The sequence below is a fragment of the Lepidochelys kempii genome, chromosome 25 (genome assembly GCF_965140265.1).
Source record: "Lepidochelys kempii isolate rLepKem1 chromosome 25, rLepKem1.hap2, whole genome shotgun sequence".
Taxonomy (NCBI): Eukaryota; Metazoa; Chordata; order Testudines; family Cheloniidae; genus Lepidochelys; species Lepidochelys kempii.
In genome coordinates, this window is record NC_133280.1 from 16,472,329 (window position 1) to 16,491,457 (window position 19,129).

The 19,129-nt window shown below is 55.0% G+C and overlaps 1 protein-coding gene across 2 annotated transcripts; it reads right to left on the reverse strand.

Moving 5' to 3' along the window:
• Window positions 1-346: 346 nt before the first annotated feature.
• ARRDC2 (arrestin domain containing 2) lies at window positions 347-17,460 on the reverse strand. 2 transcript variants are annotated; one of them, XM_073324475.1, is made up of 8 exons: window positions 16,987-17,460; window positions 5,000-5,066; window positions 4,637-4,784; window positions 3,802-3,904; window positions 3,190-3,446; window positions 2,545-2,707; window positions 2,130-2,281; window positions 347-2,035 (listed from the first exon to the last, which is right to left on the reverse strand). In XM_073324475.1, the coding sequence occupies exons 1-8, from the start codon at window positions 17,249-17,251 to the stop codon at window positions 1,982-1,984; spliced, it is 1,209 nt and encodes a 402-aa protein (XP_073180576.1). In that variant the 5' UTR covers window positions 17,252-17,460; the 3' UTR covers window positions 347-1,981. The 2 variants fall into 2 exon arrangements, with proteins under 2 accessions (XP_073180576.1, XP_073180575.1); XM_073324474.1 differs by lacking the exon at window positions 16,987-17,460 and adding an exon at window positions 5,938-6,284.
• Between the last annotated feature and the right edge of the window lie 1,669 nt (window positions 17,461-19,129).

Consider the following 19,129-nt stretch of genomic DNA (forward strand, 5'->3'; position numbering starts at 1 on the left):
GGCAGCTGAATTCAGGTGAGATCAGGAACCACTTTTGGATCCCCTGGACAGCTGTGCAGAGCAGTCCTGAGCTTCTCAGAAGCCAGGGGGCTGACTCACAGTGATGGGAGAGGGCTGGGTTAGCATGTCAGGATCTGGGCCCCAAACATAGAAGGGCATGGACAGGTCCCAGCTATCCCTAGCCGGGGACTATGGAAGTCAGTAGTGGGTAGGAATGGACCAGGCAGCCTGCCTGAGAGCTCCCCTAAATACACATCAGCAGTCCTGCAACACCCTCATGCCAACAGGGGGGCCCTGCAGAAGAGGACAGGAGGTAGAGTTTCCAGGACACTATTCAGACACTAACTTCAGAATAACAAGAGTTTATTTCAAAACCTGGAGTTGTACAAAAGCAGAATTAGTCAAAAAACACCAGTTACAGGTATATTAAATTTTTTTTAAAAAAAGCTTGCGTTTCCAGTCCTTAGTGGAGGAAGCTGACTGCATAGCTAAAGTAAGCTGGTTAGGGACCTTTTGCTTTGGCTCTGAGCTGGAATACTGTGGCTGTCAGTGGTTTTAACCAGCAAGCTGGTAGTTGTAGCCTCAGATCATGGAATGCATCGTTTACTAACGAATGATCAATGGCCAAGATCTCTTGTCAAGTCTGCACAGGGAGCAGTAAGACCAGCCTGAAGCCAAAGGCAGATGCACCCAAGCAGTCTTCATTACAACCTCTTTTTCCCCTGCTAACAGGATTTACCAGCTTTCAGTGCATACCATCAGCAGCATCTTCCTCACTCTGCTAATGGCAGGCAGACCTGTGGCTCTTCCCACTAGGTGCTGGGTGAAGTGTTAACAAGGCAGCAAGTCCACAGGCAACTCCACATGCAACAGGACTGGATTTAAGGCTCTTACCTACTTAGCCTATAGTGTCTACAGGCCTCATCACACACTCTCCCAGTGCTGGGCTATGGGACACTGACCATGTCAGCAACTGTATGGCCCTGCGCCTGGCAGCTTTCCCCATTCACCTTTTACTCTGGCAAATATATAGAGAGGGCAATCAAATGCTACTGGAACCATTCTAGCAGCCCCAAAGGCACAAGCCCTTTAAAGATTAAGGCACAGCTTTCTGCATCAGTGGAAGGTTCAATGGGTTTTGCAAGTTTGTCTGGTGCCTGGTAGGGACCAAACTAGACATGGTGACCAAGACAGCACCATAGGTCTTGCTGTGGTTTATAGAACAGGAGTTCTTCCCTGAGCTCACAGCTCTTGCCTCCCCTGGCACCTATACAATCCTTGACTCAAGGGAACAGTCTTCACACATTTAATGTCTCAGAGTGTGTTAGACCAGATGCAATGCACAGCCCCGGCACCAGGCACCCCGGGGCACAACTTAAGGCTCATGGGTGCTGGACAGCAAGGGCTGAGCCTCAGTCTGAGGAGACCAACCCCATTTAATTCTTCAGAAACTGAAGTCCTGGTGACTTTATAAGAATGCAGAAGCTGGAGGGTGCCCTCAGATTACCATGGTGTTTAAACCCTTACCCAGAGCAAGATTAAAATGCTTTCCAGTAATCCCAAGAAGCACTTCCCAGTTCTGTTTTCTATTGGCAGGAGTTAGGTGGAGCATGACCATGGTAGCTGCAAGATGAAGGAGCTTGGCTTGTTTGAACCCTATACTCCCGCAGAAGAGTTCTTAACCCTACACCCTCCTCTGCCACCCTTGCCCATGTGCTCAGGAGCTGCTCTGACCCCACATGGCAAGTCCAACCCCCTCGTTTCAGCTCTGGGGCAAGAGGAGTCAGTCCATGAGATGCAGCCGCATCAGGTAGTTTCAGGCGGCAGTGAGCAAACAGGTTCTCAGCTCCACACGAGCACCAGCCCCACAATAGCCTCTTGGACGCTGATCCGGATACCCAGGGCTGATGTCCTGCGAGTCTGCAAGCGTCTCAGCCCCACCAGATTGGTATTCTAATAACTGCACTCAGTGACGCTTCCTTCAACAGGTCATGCAGCGTGGCCGGATGCTGTCTGGTGTGGGGTTTGGATCCACCTGAAAAGCCAAGAGGAGTTGTACCAGACACCAAAGGGAAAGTCATCCCAGCAAGGGTCCCCTAGCCCGACCTCCCAGGGGAGGCTTTACTTACCTCTGAGTACAGTGGAGGAGGACGGTAGCGGAACTCTTGGATGTAAGCAAAGAAAGGGCCTTCCAAGCCATTGCCGAGTTCACCCGGGCAGGGTGGGGACAGGTTCTGAGCAGACTCTTCACTGGACACAACAGACGAATATTCAGGGGGAGCTGGAAGGAGAACAGAGGCATTGTGTGGTTAGGCAAGAATCTGCTAGCAGCAGACATGCAGGTAGTTATGTCTGCATTCAGCCACATCCCCTCCCCTGGATACCTGGTCCCTGCAGCACCAGGGCACACAAAGCCACATGCTAGGCAGAGTTCGGGGCAGAGGACAAGGCTCCTAGTTTGCCCAGACACTCCCTCCGGACCAGCTCACTTGGAGCTGCCGCCCCATGCGGCTGGATCCCAAAGCACCAAGAACAGATACTTACCCTCAGGCTCCTCCGGGATCACCATTCTGAGCCAGTCCAGGTTGACGCTGTACTGGCTGCTGATGCTGGATGTGCGGCTTCCGAACGGATGCAGTGGGATCGTCCCAATCACAAGTGGTAATTCCAGGAGCAGCTTGGAGGTCCCAGGAATATCGACACAAACCTTTGAGGGGGGAGGACACAGGGGTCACTCCTTAGCATTCCCTCAGCCCATGAGGACAGGCAGCACCCCACTCTCCCCAATGGGGGTGGGGTGCAAGCACGGCCTGGCCAGCAGCAGGTTCCCTTGGTAGGCGGCTAAGCCAGGTGCAGGAGGAAGCTGGCAGACAGCCTCTCCAGCAAGAATACAAGGTTTTACCTGCACAGTAAAATACTTAAGTTTGATGGAGTGGGGAAGGAGGGACTGGATATTAGCACAGGGTAAGAACCTAGGAATTCACCCTGCCACTGGCAATGTGGCATGGCTCTGTGGGGACAGCTCCCACCCATGGGCATGAGGGGCCCCAGCACAAAAAGGGCACTTCAGCAGAGTGACCAAGCCCCACTCAGTCACGGCTATGTATCAGCTAGGCAGCTGCCAGAGAAGCCCATCAGCCTGTTTATTCAAGGCCTTCTGCTGCAGGTCAGATTTATTCCACTTCCTACCTTTAGGGCGTATTCCACACGGATAATGCGGCACTGCAGGATTGAGGGGCCCACAGGGGGGATCTTCAGTGCTCGGCCATGCCACACTTCCCTCTTCCCAGCTGCAATGGAGTCGCCTGCTATGCTGGCCACCACAGACTTCTTCTGCTTCTTGGCTCCCCGGGCAATGAACGTCTGAGTCTGGATGATGGCAGCTTTGGGCACGACTGTGCGGGTGCTGCAGTTGTCAATTTCAGCAAAGATGGGGATGACCTCACCTGGCAGGAGAGAGACAGGCTCGATTAAAAAACAAACACTGGCCCAGCCATGTGGTGTGCACTGCACAAGAGAAACCAGGCACAGCTTAGATGCAGAACAGCCTGGGACTGCATTTGTTAAGCTACATCTCATTCCTGCAATTCCAGCCATTCAGTTATTTGTTCCTGAGAAGCTGCACAAAACAAGGGCATGTCTGAGCAGGGTTCAGGGGCCAGGGCCTCTCTGGAGCTTCACACCAGTATGAAGAGCCCCATCACAACACAGTGCTAGGAGCCTCGTTGCCATAAACCCTTCAGCTCCTTTCAAGCCCCACTTTGCATTACCCTTTGAACAGCGAGTGGCCTGTTGAGTTACCTGGCGTGTAGCCTTTTCGGTCGATCTTGGCGGATACAGAGACCTGGCCATGGTTGCAGTACCAGGCGCGGGCAAGCTTCTCCTTCACACCTGCCTGAGGAGCCTAGAGGAAGGGACAGAAGTGATACAAGTTTCAGCTATTTCTAGGCAAGAGCCACCACCCACCTCTACTTCCCAGGATCGCCACACAGCCAGTCCTCTCCCATTCAAGCAGATTTTATTGCTCGTCTCCAGCTAGAGTTGTGATCAGAGATTAGGCACCCACTGAGCAGAGGGCAAAAGTCTCAGGGACGGTTCCTCCTGCATCTTTAGGACACATCTACCCAGCAAGAACAAACCCCAGCAATGAGTCTCAGGGCGGAGGTCAACCGACCCAAGCTTGCACACAGGGCTAAGAATAGCAGTGTAGACTTGCCAGGCTCCAGCCCAAGCCCAGATGTCTACATGGATATTTTTCACCCTGCAGCACAAGTCCTGTGAGCCCAGGTCAGTTGGCCCGGGCTCAGACTCTCTGCCACTGATCTCTTGTTTTGCTGTGCAGAGCCCCTGCCAGGACAACAGGCAGGGCAGATGCTGATCTGGCTCCTCATGTTTTTAAGCCAAGGTTTTCACGCAGGATTGAGAGAAGCTCCATTTGGAGCACCTCTGTTTTGGGGAGCCCAGCGACAGACATGCTTTGAGAGGGCAGGTGTCTGCCATGTTCTGAACATCTGGCTCTTTAAAGGCGGCCCTACTGTGTCACTAGTCACTCCTGATCAATCTTAGTCCGAGCTAAGGTCAGCTTGAGCACACTGGCTCAGGTCTTGGCATGTCGCTCTGGCTGGCATTCACTTACCAGCAAGGCCGGGGTGTTGATGTCAATGGGCTCGATCACTGTGAATTCTTTCTTCGCTTTCTTGACAACTGACCAGGGTCTGTGGAGCCTGGCTTTCACCCAGTAGCGCACATTACCATGCCGGCCTTCAAAGGAGGTGGCCAGAGTCCTGCCCGGGGAGAAGCGAAAATGGTTAGGGGTGGGTTCCTCCACGGGATTCACAAGGAGACACTTTATCCACCTACAGAGCAGACACCCAGAGCCTGTATATTTAAACTGGGCTTCCTCTGGGGAGCTGATGATGTCCTTAACCAGTTGTACTGCCCCCACCCCGTCCTTTAGACTCTTGCAATGGTGCGAACACAACAAATAAACTGAACTTACTCTGGGAGCTGAAACGTGAAGGGGAATTCGTGTTTTCCTGCCTGCAGAACTGTGACTTCACCATTGTCTGGGGAGATGACAAGAAAAATTTAAGATGAGTATGATCATATCTTTCTTGCAAGACTTCCTTATCGGAAGAGTGCTGCTTGGCTGTCACTTTACAGGAAGTGCAGAACAGCCAGCCACTAGCCACGTTACTTTCGTTCTGACTCAGGAGTCGCTGAAGCATTTGACACAGAAAAGCAAAATAAAGACCTGAATTCACAACAGTTGTCACATGGTCAGGCTGAGGCTCTGCAGGGTGCCGTTTAGATTGAACACAGAAGAGTCCTCATTTGATAGAGGACTATCAGATTTATTTAAGTGAATATATTTTGACTATTAAAAACCCAGAGGACATTCCGGTGAGCTCCAGGGTTATACCAAACCCCACACGTGCCAAGATCTTCCTCCCCTGCACTGCAGCTCGCAAAAATCCTGCCACGCCATTTCTGCTGACCGAAGTAACTGATGCGCAAACAAACTACTGCCCTGCAGCTCGACACGCACCCGCGATCCCTCTTCAAACACTGAGAGGGATCCCCCAGGAGAGGCGGGACCAGAGAAGGGAAACGTAAAAAAATTAAAGTCACACCCTGCGGGACGCGCTGCTGCGGCGGCGTTTCGGCGGAGACCCACCAGCCCTCTCCCGCAGGCCTCCCGCACCTTCCCCGGCTGCCGCGCGTCCCCTCTGCCGCGGGCCCGGCCGACGGCTCTCGCCCAAGCGGAGCAGACGGCAGCGGAGCCGCGCTCCCGGCCGGTCCCGGGGAGGGCCCTGGAGCGCCAGCGGCGAGACGCCTCCCGCCTCCCCGGCCGGTCCCGGGCGAAGCACCAGGCGCAGGGGCGCCCGGCCCGAGCACCCCGCCCCGGCCAGCGCCCAGCGGCGCCCCGGGCCCTACCTGGCGGGGCCAGCAGCGTGTCGCGGTGGCTCAGGAACGGCACCTGGTCGCTGTAGCTCTGGGTGTAGGCGGTGCTGGAGCCGGCGCTGCGGGACTCGGTCCAGTGCACCCGGGCGCAGCCCTGGGCGTGCAGCCGCAGGGCGCCGAGACGCGCCTCCCCGGCCAGCTCCAGGACCACCCGGCCGGACACGGCCTCGCCCGGGCTGAAGACGGGCGGCGAGTCCAGCTCGGGGCAGTCGAGCAGGACGCAGAAGCGGCGGAGCCGGTCGAAGAGCATCGCGGGGCGGGTCGCGGCAGGACGAGCAGCGGCCGGACGGAGCAGCCTGTGGGGAGCCCCGGCCCCGGGGCCCTTTAAATGCCATGTGGCTGGGCCGGGCCGGGCCGCCCCTCGCCCGCCGCCCAATGAGCCGCCGGGCCGGGCCGCCGCCGGCCTATCCCGGGCGGGGGCTGCCCCGCTGCCGGAGAGATTGATGGGCCGAGCTGTGCGACCCGAAGCGCTGAGCTGGGTGGGGGCGGCCCGGGGAGAGCAGCCCCCCCAGCCCGGCCCCGCCCCCCCATTGGGGCTTTGCCGGCAGAGCCCGGGGGTAGAGCAACCCCCCACCCCCCGAGATCAACTTTCCCCCACTGGGCAAAGCCGCCGCGATCTCCAGCGCCCGCTGCCCTGGCGGTCCCCAGCTCCCAGGCCTGCCCTGCCCTGGGCTTGCTGGGAAGCGGGGCTCGGGCTGCAGGCTGGGCAGGCTCCAGCGGGAATTGCTGTCCGCGGAGAAGGGCAGATTCCCGCAGACACCCAGTACAACCCGCTCTTTCTTTTTAAACATGACAAGAGAACCACTAGGAAACAGCCCCTTGCATGGCCGGTTATCGCCCCAGCGCTGTGCCCGATGCTGGGAGCAGAAGCCCATAACAGTGATCCCCCCAGGCGAGGCTGACCCTCCGCTGATCATTTCCTGGGTCCCTAGGTCTAGACAAATGATGGCCAGAAACCAAACAGAGGGATTCTGAAACCATCTCAATTCTGGACATGCCACATCCTGTCCATGTGTCCCCTGTCCCCAGGCCCAGCTTCAGCCACCTCCTCTGACCCCTCCATCCACTCAGTGCTAGCAAATGCCCCTGCTCCTCCTCCTCCAAATTCCCAACTGTCCCTGTCCTAGGGTCCAGTAACACACAAGCTACAGTACAGGCCATGCTGAGAAACCCTCCTGCCGCTCTGCATTGCTGTTCTGCTGCATCCCCACCTGACTTCACAGAGTCAAGTGCAGCTGTCCCACCTGCATTTGATGCCACAGTTTAAATGCACAAATGCTCAAAAGTGAAGCACTGGGCCAAGCCCAGAACACTGCAGATTGGCAGCCCGACTGCAGGCAAGAAGTCAGCCCAGTCAGCACTCGCTATGGTGCGACTGGGCACACAGGAGTGTGTTTGCGGGACACAAAGAGGAGTTTCAGGATGTAAGTGTTTGATGCTTTCAAAAGAAATAACCCAGCAGCTCCCCATTCCCACTTCAATTTAGCTGAGCCCAGCATCCCGACAACTTGCACTCGGTACAGTATTGACCAAAATCCATTTTCCCAGAAGCCTAGTTGACAAGATTGATGCTATGGGGCTTCTCACTAGGGAACTGAGTGGAACAGCTCAGCTTAGCTGCTCCTCATTTTGCTCCTTGGCCCATGTGCTTGCACAGCAAAGGAGACACCCACTCTTCTCCTAAGAGCAGGGATGCTGATGGTACAACCTTAGGCACTGAACTCAATACCTACCACAGCCTGATTTACCAAACTGGAGCTGCAGAGAGAACCACTCTGGGAGAAAACCACGTTATACGCTTCCAGGTCTGTAAAGTGGTGTGTTTTACCCATAACTCTTGCAATTAATTACTGAGCAATTTGTCTTGCTTGTGTTTTTAACCAGGCCAAGTCCAGTGCTGTACAAGGTTTGTAAGTGGCCTATCACTGTCCTGCGCTTCAAGTCTACAATGCCCAGGAACAATTAAACAATCTCGCGTGTAAATGGAGTGCCCCATTACCCAGGACAAACACGCACCAGTTGTTTATGGCGTTCAGCAAAAGGTAGAACAGTGGGGTGCTGGAGGCTCTGTGCATACCGAGTTGATCCTTGGTGCAGGTACCTCTGTTATTAATTATGCAAAGACACGTGCCTGGCTGTAAAAAGTGACCGAAGGCAGTAAAATGGCCCAGGACTTCTAAGGGATTAAAGCAGCTCCAGCAGCTTTCACTTTAATGATTACTATTAATTTGTTAAGCATCAAGTGTGCTCTGCCCCCAGGCCTGGAGGTGGTGGTGCACCAACGAAGACAAGGTCCTCATCATTGGCTGGAGAAAGCATGACTATAATATAGCATCAATTCAGGCCATGCTGTCCAGGACCTGCCCCTCCAGAACTCCTGCTTTGAGTGTGTTATTCTCTCAGCCATTGTAGATCATGTTGGGCTGAAGCCATGTAAGGCTTGCTTGGTCAGCTCGGAAAGCTCGATGTTGAATTCCTTCGAAGGTTTCTGCCTGATCCAGCAACAGGGAAAGGGCCTGTTGCTTTGTTACATGTATGTGCAGTGCCCAGCACAGGGGTCTACCCACAGGCAGGGGTCTACCCACTACCAACATGCAAACAGCAATACAGATTGCACATGGTTCAGCTCCTGCAATGGGAGTTTGCATGTGAATTCCACTAGGAATGGCCACAGCATAGGAAGAGTTAATTTGTGACAGCCAGCTCTGGGAGGCTCCTTGTCATCCCTATGGGTACCTCAGGATACAATCATTCCTCACTCCCACAGAGACATACTTGCTGTCCTGTTTTAAGGCCGGAGACACCTCCCAGTGCAGTCAATGCAAAGACTTGCACTGACTTCAGTGGAAGTTCGATTGGGCCCTTGTAAAAGATTGAGAATTTCCCCACTCTGTCTATGGCCCCCATGCCCCTGCATCTGATCCCGACAATCTTTGAGGGAAGTACTGTCTGCATGTTAGAGATGGGGAACTGAGTCACAGAGAGACTCTAGGTCTATCTGCAATGCAATCAGGGGGCGGGGGGCGTGATCGTAGCACACGTGAGGCAGGCCCGAGCTACCTCGTGTGGGTACCAATAGCAGTGAACCCACTTCCCTAAACTCTGGACCATCCTTCCTGTCCATAGCTCCTCGTATGCTGTCTCTCCAGAGAGCATTCTCTGTCCCATGCATTTCACTGGCCCCTCACAGTGTCTGTGCCTGGGTTCGGAATGGGGGTAGGCACAGATGCATTGAGAGGCAGGGAATTTTCCAAGCTGCATCGAGTCTCTGAGGGTGGGTCTGGGCTCCGCAGCTGAGCCTGTTGTCACTGCCTGTCTGCGAGGTGAGCATGATGCTGCCAGGGCAGGTGGACGAACAGTTTTCCCTGCAATGTTATTTCACTAGGCAACGGTCCCATTGACATGAATGGAATGTCGCACATCTGATTTTGGAAGACTTTGACAATGGGAAAAGCAACATTGTCTTGGTGTGACTCACCACTCTTGCATCCTATGGCAGCCTGGGGCAGCAGTGTTATGACACATCAACGTTGCTAATCGGTCCACTGTGGTTCACCTATAGGACTACAATTCTAGCAGGCTGGGCAATGTAAAGGTATCTATAGGCCTGCACCTGACTCCTCTGTGAGCCCCCTCAATTTCAAGGGGCTATGAGAAAGCCACTGTTCAGTAAGGTGCACTGTGGAGTAGGGATCCAAATCTAACTGCAGGAGTTTTGGAGGCCTTTCCTCTTACTGCCCTGATAGGTGTAAAGCAATGCACGTTGGAAAAAATAATCCCAACTATACATACAAAACACTGGTTCTAAATTACCACCCAAAAAAAGAGATCTTGGAGTCACTGTGGATAGTTCTCTGACACCTTCTGCTCAATGCACACCAGTGGTCAAAAAGTCTAACAGTAAGATAGGAACAATTAAGAGAGGGATAGAAAATATCATATTGCCACTATATAAATCATAGTGTTGTGTCCAGTTCTGGTCACCCCACCTCAAAAAGGATATTGTGGAACTGCAAAGGGTTCAGAGAAGGGCAACAAAGATGATCAAGGGGATGGAACAGCTTCCATACAAGAAGAGATTAAAAAGATTAAGCTGTTCAACTTAGAAAACAGACAACTAAGGGGGGATATGATGGAGGTCTATAAGATCATGAATGGTGTGGAAAAAGTGACTAGAGAAGTGTTATTTACCCTTTCCCACAATATAAAACTGGGGGTCACTCCATGAAATTAATAGGCAGCAGGTTTAATACAAAAAAGAGGAAGTACTTTTTCATACAATGCACAACTAACTGTGGAACATGTTGTCAGGGGATGTTGTGAAACCAAAAGTATAACTGGGTTCAAAAACTAATTAGATCAGTTCATGGAGGATAGGTCCATCAATGGCTCTTAGCCAAGATGATCAAGGACACACAACCTCATCCTCTGGGTGATCCTAAACTTCTGACTGCCAGGAGCAGAAGATAGGGATGGATCGCTCCCTAATTACCCTGTTGTGTACACCTCCTCCGAAGGTCTGGTGCAGGACACTGTCAGACAGGATACTGGAGAAGATGGACCATGGTTGGAATCAGTCTGGCAAGTCTCATGTTCTTATGCCCTTCTGGCCACCACAGATAGCCCATTTCAACCTCTAGGGCATGTAAATCACGTCAGAGATAACCAGGTCTGCTTATTAATTAGCATTTGAAAAGCACTTTGAAGAGGAGAGCATGATATATGTGTTCAGCATTGTGATCTAATGGGCATATTACCTAATTAGGAGCAGTAAATTTGGTGCAGCAGCATCATGTGTAAAACATTCTTTTAGAAAATCATTGGAATCTGTATGAGTTGAGGAAAAGGCAGAGACCTTTTAAAGAACAAATAAGAAAATTTAAGACAAAATGAGTTCAGTTAAGGTCCCCACGGAGTTCTCCACCAGGGCTACACCCACCCAAATCTGTGTTGGTCCGTCCGTTAATTCCCTAACACACACACATTAAATGGGAGTTAAGTGTGTATCAGTAATTTCACAGTACATGGCAGTGCCCCTGTACTTATCCTAAAGACAGGTGCTGACGCAGTCAATTCCTTGAGAAAGTCAAACATAAAAGAAATCGCAACATGTGAAGGATCCAAATGCACAGTGGAGGCCCCCAAAGAGCCCTAGCTGCCCGTCAGAGTGACACCAGGCGATTACCATGGGATAAATAGCATTTGCATTCCCATGGTAGAGGAAGCTGGTTTTTGATCTTCTCCCTTTCCTCCCAATGTCGCAGGTTTCCCCACTCACTTATCACACCTTGTGCAGAGGAAAGAGGTTGACTTTTCTCCCTGTGCTCAGACAGGATCCCAGAGTTCCCTGAGCCTGAGTCCCGCTGGTGGTGATGGTGCCATTGACAGTGGATGTGCTCTCCCCATGTACAAAAGGGAAAATGTCACTAGCAGGCAGCGCCTTGGCAGTGCCTGGCTTTGCGATTAGTCCCACTGCGCCCACCAGGGCTTCACACAGACCAGGCACTGCCAAATCACAGGGATCTTCTGTCTAGTGCACAGCGTTAGCATATGCCGCAGCCTGCATCACCACCCAGCGGGAGCCGCGGGGCCAAGCAAGCCCAGCGTCTTAGCAACACTCAGAGGGAGGAACCAAAAGGTGACTTTGCCTTGGTGTTTCAGGGCAGGGAACCAGAGGCACCTAGTGGCCAAACAGCAGAGTCACACGCTTAGAGCAGTGAGCTATCGGTCTCCTGGCACAGGTTGGCCCACCGGGGGCCTTGACCAAAGCTTTGCTGACGTAACTAGCAATCAGGGGCGTGAAAAAGCCACACACCACTAGCCAACGCAGCTGCGCCAGCAAAGCTCCCAACGTAGATGCGGCTATGCTGACAGAAGAGGGCTTCTTTCGGCATCACTAATGTCATCTGGGGCAGAGCACCCAGGCCCATATTTCCTGTGCCCAGGTGCTACCCTGCCCCCTAACCAGGACACTCCTATGCAGGCCGAGGAGGACTGAGACCCTGTGACAAGATGCAATCATGGAAGGTGAGGGAGAGGCCCAGCCACCCAATATGCAGATCCAATGCCGGGCGTGTGCAGCTCTCCACCCACGGGGCCGGGCCCTTGGAAAGAGCCCCCCAGGGTTCTGTCAATTATCAAGGGGCAGCTCTGACTCAAATGCAATGGAGTTTCTGTAAGAGCCTGCGAGAGGCACTGAGCCCAGCTCCCTCCTGCCTGGCACCTCGGGACACCAATGCAAAGCAGGTACCAAAAGCTGCCACGTCAGAAAGGCGGTGTGCCATGCCCACTTTGCACAGGAGGCCCAATTCTGCATCGCCCTGCCACTTCCCAAGGCACCTGCACCAGTGCAGCACCAGTGGAAAACACCCCCAGCTCACTTCACCCCACACTGCGCTCCCTTTGCACTGGTATAAATGGAAACACAAGGTGCAGGGCAATGGAGAACCAGGCCTAGTCTCGATTCTGCAGAGAGAAGTGGACCTAGTGTCCCTAGCTGGGTTCTTCAACGAAGCTACAGTCCATTTTTGATGCCTGTGTGACTTGCCTGGGGCCATGATCCTGCAGACACCAGGTGAGCAGACCCACTGAAATCACGTGCTCAGCATTACACCCACATGTGAGTGTTTGCACCAGCAAGGCCCTCATCTTTCTGTGTCACTGGTTCCTTGGCTGTAAAGAGCATATCGTAAAACCCAGACCCAGGGTGACATTGTCAAAACTAACATAGGCACTTAGGGGCCAAAATCCCACTGAAACTCAATTAAATGCGGGCTCCTAAGACAATGTTACCCTTAGACTGATCTCTTGGGCGCAGGGCCGGCTCTGCTGGAGCTTTGTGCAAGGCCCAGCACGGTGGGGCCTGCCCTCCAGGCACTACTGCAATGCAGATAATAACCACCACCGGTGCTACACCCCATGTAAAGTGCTTTGGGATTGCGATGGCAGAGCTGGGAAAGGGCAGCTTTGGGCACAGGCGCTCTCTAAATACCCGGTGTGTTATTTCATGCAGAAGAATCCAAGGAGATTCCCGTTTCTGCCTCTGCCCGCTGAGCCCCCTCTGTCCGTCTGCTTAAGGCAGTTACACAGCAGGAGCCTAACTGCCCCCACACTCAGTCCGAACAAAGGGTTCCCCAAAGGAGGCACACGCCAGACCAGAGCCAACAACCCAGCTGCCTCCTGCGCATGGCCTGCCAGCCAGCCTGCCAGGGGTAAGTGACCCCGGCACAGGGCACCGTGTGGGGAGGAAAGTCGGGGTCTCAGGCTGGGCTTTCCAGAGGAATTGGTACAACTGTACAACGTCCCCTTAGCACACAGCTTCACAGGGCTGCCTGAGCAGCCCGGGGCGGGGCGGGGAGGGGGGGAATGCTGCTGCTCTGCAGGCTGGAAAGAGGATCGGAAAAGAGAAGGAGAGAGGATGTAAACCCGGAGTTCAGCTGGGCCAGAGCAAACCGGGAGAACCACAGGACACAACCCCCCTGCACGACGGGCATGTGGGTGCAGCACAGATCTCCCTAGGCTCAGCTCCCTGGCTGGGAGCCTGGCTGCACGCGGGAGGAGCTCTAAGGTGCTCATAGCTCAGCAGGAAGCCCAGCCCCCAGCCCACGAGGGCTCTGCTCTGCGTTGTTACCATGGCACCTGCTGCATTCTTTTTTTAAAACCCCGGACAACCAGTAGATCTCACCAGGAAGCCGCAGCTGCTGCAGGAGAAGCAGGGAGAGGCCACGTGGGTGGTGCACAGAGTGCTGACGACAGGCACTTCTGCACCCCCGGCAGTCCACATGAAGGGACTGGGGCCCCTGCAGCTCTCCTGACGATGGGGTATGAGCGCTGGGTGGGGCCCCATGGCAGCAGTCTTGACTGCACAATGGGTTTTCTCAGTAGCACGTCTCTCGCCTCCTCCTGTCCTTCAGGAAGCAGCAATCACACACCCGGTGCCCCAGGGAGAGCGCAAACCCAGCACAAGGTCATAGCCAATAAAGTCACCAACCCTGGGGTCCGGCAAACCCCACCGCAGCTCCCCACAGGGCCTGGCTAAACCTTCCCGCCCCAGTGGGTGAGGCCAGGGGCCAGCAATGAAATACTTATCTCAGCTCCAAGCTGCACCACAGCAGGGTCCTGCCAGGACAGAGCAACTGATCTTATTGCTCCAGAGTCTGGCTACGTGCTTCCCCCGCGGCTCCAGGAGGCTCTTGCATCATGCGAACCAAGCCACGAAATCTAAACACAGACAGCAGCTCACAGCTTCCCAGGGGAGAGTCACAGCAGGTATTAATGGGGAACAAAACTCACCCCATCATCCTCCTAGCTCCTGAAATCACCCTCACGGCTACATGCAAACAGGAGAGCACCGCCCTGTGTGAGCTCATGGTGGGGCCTCTCCCCAACCCCCTTATCCACTCACCCTCCTTTCATTGTAACTTATATAGTGGCAGTGTAGGAGCCAGAGCCCCTGCTCAACGGGGAGGGAAACCAAGGGCTGGATTCACCAGGATGCTGCACAGGGCAGCCAGCGTGAACCAGCAAATCTGGCCCTACGCGCTTACCTGAAAGAAAAACAACTCACCAAAGGATCGAACACGATTCACCCCACCTGGGACAGCGATTCCTCGCATCCCACATCTGATTATTCAGTTTTGTTTAACACATTCTTCTAGCCAGAAATATCACTTGTGTCCTTCTGGGATGAGCAGCTTGTTCCCATGCCAGATGTGGCCAGAGATCTGCAAACTACATGCTTGGCAGTCACACGTCTACTCCCAGTTCAACCCCTGCAGCCACCTGGCCGCTGTGTGAATTCACAGGGATTGGCTCCCTCCACCTGGCACCTGAGTCTGCATTTACACTTCAGCAAAATGCCAACATTCACAGTGCCAGGTGGGGAGAATCAGGTCGACTGGGATACAGAACAGGGCTTCCCTTTGGGCCATCACTGCCACGGGTATCTCCTGGGCAGAGACTCCATGGGGAGAACATCTTCATTACCCAAGGCAAAGCTAATGGCTTGATCGCTGTTAATGAGCACAGAACCCCTGTGCTATTAGTCCTGTCCATCCTAGCTTGGCTGCATTGTGCTGGGTGGGTCTGAGCAGGCCGGCCCTATTAAGCTGACTAAGGGTGAAGTCCAGGAGGGGTGTATTGGACCAGAGCCATGGAAGAACAACAAATATTTGCCTGCCAGCTAAGTGCTCCATTCACACCTGAGAAGACTTCGCTGTTTACCTTTCACTGTACAATCAAAGCAAGAGCTGGGGCAGCTTTGTGTGTCCCAGGGCCGAGCCCCTGGTACAGAGATTTGGTCCGAAGAGGCCTCCAGCCGGGCAGCAGAGAGCACTCCCTCGAGGGGATGCTAGCGTGGGAGCAGGTGAGTCAGAGGCACTTAGTGAGTGCCTTTGGCTTTCAGTGGGAAATGGGGCTTAAGTCCAGTAAAGCCAAGGGCAGTTGTACTCATAGGTCAGTTAAGCATTTGAACCCCCGCCCCACCATCTCACAGGGCAAACCTGCCCTTACAGGAGCTGTGGTCATGAGCACTCCAGGGCCGGAGCTCGCTAGCAGCATCTTTGTGAAAGGCCTGAAGCCGAAGAGCCCCCCTGGAGTGACCCCTGTGAAATCCCCTCTGGTGCCCTGGGTCATGCACTGGCCTCTCCCAGCTCCACAGAGCCAGGGGTCTTTTCTCACAGAGCTCTTGTGAGAGAGCCTTCATTGCTGCTCCCTGCCAGGAGTGGGAGAGGCGCCACGACAGGGGGTGGGGGGTCATGCTGGCCCTGCTCTGAGGTTTGGCATCTCCTGTCTCCAGGGCCTGGCAGAGGAAGGTTTCCTGGGAAGTGCTATCAGCATGACACCTTGCCCACCGGCATTAGCCAGTGCCGGACTAGGCTCCATGGCTGATTTAGAGTTTGGAACAGCCCAGAGCTAGACCACCGCCAGTGCTGCCCTGAGCATGAGCCAGGCATCATCTGCCCCCCGTGAGAGCCCAATGCCTAGCTCTCCTTGGCGAGGGTTATTTCTGTAAGAGGCCTGTGGGCAGGGAGAGGCCAACGAACCGTTGGTTTGCAGGGTTTAATACTGAGCTAATGTCACTCCCCCTCCACATGGGGCAGGGAACAGCCCCTGAAAGGGCCAATTCAAGCTACTGGAAAACAGGGCTCGTATTTAGTCAGGAAGGATCCCCAGCCCCTGCATGTCTGGCACCACCATACTCGAGCTGGAGCCAGATCTAGACTCCCCACAGCGGGAGGGTCTGACTGCATTTGACCCAGACGCCCTATTTCAGAGAAGTAAAATCCTCAGCCCTGTGACGGGCTAGTCCAGGCAAAACTCATGTTGCTCGATCCTGCCTTCCGCCCATGCAGAGATGGTAGGAAATCTTTCATGAAGCGGGCAAGCTCTTACCTGTCTGCAGAAATGGAAAACTGCTGATTGCCTTGGGCAGATCTCACCTCCACAAGTGCCGTTGCACTGGAGGTAAGGAGCTACACCGGAGACGTGTGCATGCACCATCCCCTTCCCAGCTAGAGCGTGGCGCAGTACGTCGAGATCCCCGTTCGCCTCCCAGTTCTGGAGACCAGAGTCAATGACTTGGGCAGTGAAAGGGGAGAGCCACAGCTTTTCAACGTGAGCCCCTGGGGCGTGTTCACCCAACAGCGGCTCCCGTGGGGCTGCGCAGAGCAGACGCTGCACCAAGGTCCCTCAGGGTCACCTGGCACTGCTTCCTCTCTCAGCCCAACCACACACCGCAAGGAGCAGGAGGTGCTCCCGGGGAACAGAGCCGGGCGGGACAAACCTGGCCCTTGCCCTCCAAAGCAGGCCATGTCCCACGTACCAGCAGCTAAGGGGGGAAGACGTGAAGGAAACGCCCTGCTCAGGTGCCAGGACACCCTCCCGGCAGACTGGCAGGGCTGGGCACTGGGACGCGGACAGCGAAGGGGGGACGATGTGGCTCCCTAGGGGCGCCAAGGACCCGCTCCCATGGGCGGGCAGGGCTGGGCACCGGAGAGCAGCTCGCCCAGGCCAGGGACTCACCGCGGATGAGCTGGTAGCGTGCCCTGAGGTAGGGCTCGTAGGCGGTGTAGTCGCTGTAGACCGTGTTCATGCCGACGCTCCTGCTCTCCAGCCAGTGCGCCGAGGCCAATCCCCGGGCGCAGACCTCCAGCGCTCGCACCTTCAGGACCTTGCTGAGCTCCAGCACCACCTGGCCGGAGAGCAGCTCCCCGCCGCGGTACACCCCCTGCGCCGGGCCGCCGGCCAGCTCCAGCGCGAAGCTGCGGATCTTGCCCAGGGGCTGCATGGCCGGCGCCGGGCCTGGCAAGCTCCTGTCCCCCGGGGCCGGGTCTCCCCGGCGGGGCTGGGGCTCCGGAGAGCGAGCTCGGCCCCGCGGAGTCCCGGCTCCAGCGCAGGGCGGCTCAGCCCATCGCGGCGCCCCAAGCTCCGCACCAGGCGGCCCCGGGAGCGACGCGCGTCGCCGGCCACACCTCCCCGCTGCGCCGCGCAGGGACCTCCCGAAAAGCGCAGCAGCCCCGCCCCGCGGCTGGCCCCGGCTCCCTGCTCTCCGGGCGCTAATGCCATTTAAGGCCTTTTCCTCTCTCTGCTTTGCCCTGAGCCCGGGTCCGCTTCCTGTCTCCTCTGCCTTCCAGGGCAGCAGCCCAGGAATGAGCCCAACACGGCGCAGCCCTGGTCAGCGGTACAGCTCAGAGCACTGAACATGGCTCCCATTTTACACATGGGGAAACTGAGGCACTGGGTGGGGAAGCGCCTTTGCCCAAGATCACCCAGGCCAGTGGCACAAGTGGGAATAGAACCGGTTGCCCTGATGCTGGGTCCAGAGCCCTGCCCAGGGAGCAGGCCGCTGTCCTAGTGTTGCTGTTGTGTGTTGTTCACAAGAACCAGGCTAGGCACAGAATCCTGGCCTGGCCCAAGGATGTGTGTACACGCGTAGGGAGAACACAGTGCCAGTAGCCCTGCTGAATGAGGCAAGAGGCAGGCTTCTGGAGGATTTTTTCAGAAGCCCCTCTAATCTAGGCTGGCTCTTAAATGGGCTCCTCACTGTGGTATCTGAGCACTTTCCAGCACTGAACGCCCTGGCCTGGGTTTCTGCGTGACTTCAGTCATGTCTGAGTGAAGCCAGTCGGGGAACACCCAGGGAGCATTACTTATTTTTAATCTCAACTTGCCCTAACGCAGCTCCCCTTATCTCTGCAGCACAGAAGCAGTTGGTGCGTAGCTGCTACGTGCCGACTGCTCCAGCACAGGGGAGGGGCCGGTGCATTGGCTGCACAACACATTTTGCTTTTGCAGATTGGAAGTCACCGCTGGAATCAAACCAGGATTGTGGCCAGCCTTTCCTCCGCCACGCACAGGCCACGCCTGCACGTGCTCTTGGGGAGCAGAACATGGAAGAACTTCGGGGGGTGGCTCCAAGGCAGAACCCATTCCCTCAAGAGCCAAGTGTCATTTCACAGTCTGAAATTAGGTCCAAATTCAGCTGGGAAAGACGGCAGCATGTAAGAAGCCCCAGTGGGTTAGCAACCACCTCCAGCCACAGTCAGGTGTACCCCCCGCACACGGCTTCCGCAGACACCAGCCTCACCCAGCTCCATGGAGACATGTTCCAGATGCTAGCAAATCTCTCCAGCTCAGCCCCTCACTCACAATAAGCCCTGCACCAATCTCCAGCCCAGCTGGGCCAGATTGGTGGGGGTGGGAGGGGAGGTGATTAGTTATTATTTGGTAGGAGTATTTATTGCTACAGCAGTGCAGTTGGGGATGCTACTTCACAGTCAGGTAAAATACATGGGCCAGCTCCTCCGGTGGTATAAATGATTTATATCAGCTGGGGATTTGGCCCACATTCCCTACCTCAGGGACTATACAATCCAGACAGCCTGGAGTATTGTATCTCATGTTAAAAATGAGGCTAAGTTAACGAACCAGAAAAGAGCAACCCTTGGCGCTCTCTCCTTCTGTGTAAGCAGGTAAATATCCCTAGAGAACATTCCCACATAGCCCGCTGTCCCCATGAATCCTTAGGACAGCTGGTCTTAGCTTTTCATCACAAATCTAGGTTCTGGCTGTTTCACACCACCAGCCCTGTCCTGTCCCATGAGATGCAGGATTCCTAAGGAATTCACATCTTCAGGCATAAAACCAGAGCTTTCCTAGGGGTCTG

Bases quoted from the DNA above. Each gene is read 5' to 3' on its own strand.
- ARRDC2 (XM_073324474.1), bottom strand. From the start codon at position 6,214: ATGCTCTTCGACCGGCTCCGCCGCTTCTGCGTCCTGCTCGACTGCCCC. The intron at 4,785-4,999 runs GTAAGTTCAGTT...CTCCCCGGGCAG, and splicing joins TTCACGTTTCAGCTCCCAGA to GACTCTGGCCACCTCCTTTG. The intron at 2,708-3,189 runs GTAGGAAGTGGA...CCCCCCTCAAAG, and splicing joins GTGTGGAATACGCCCTAAAG to GTTTGTGTCGATATTCCTGG.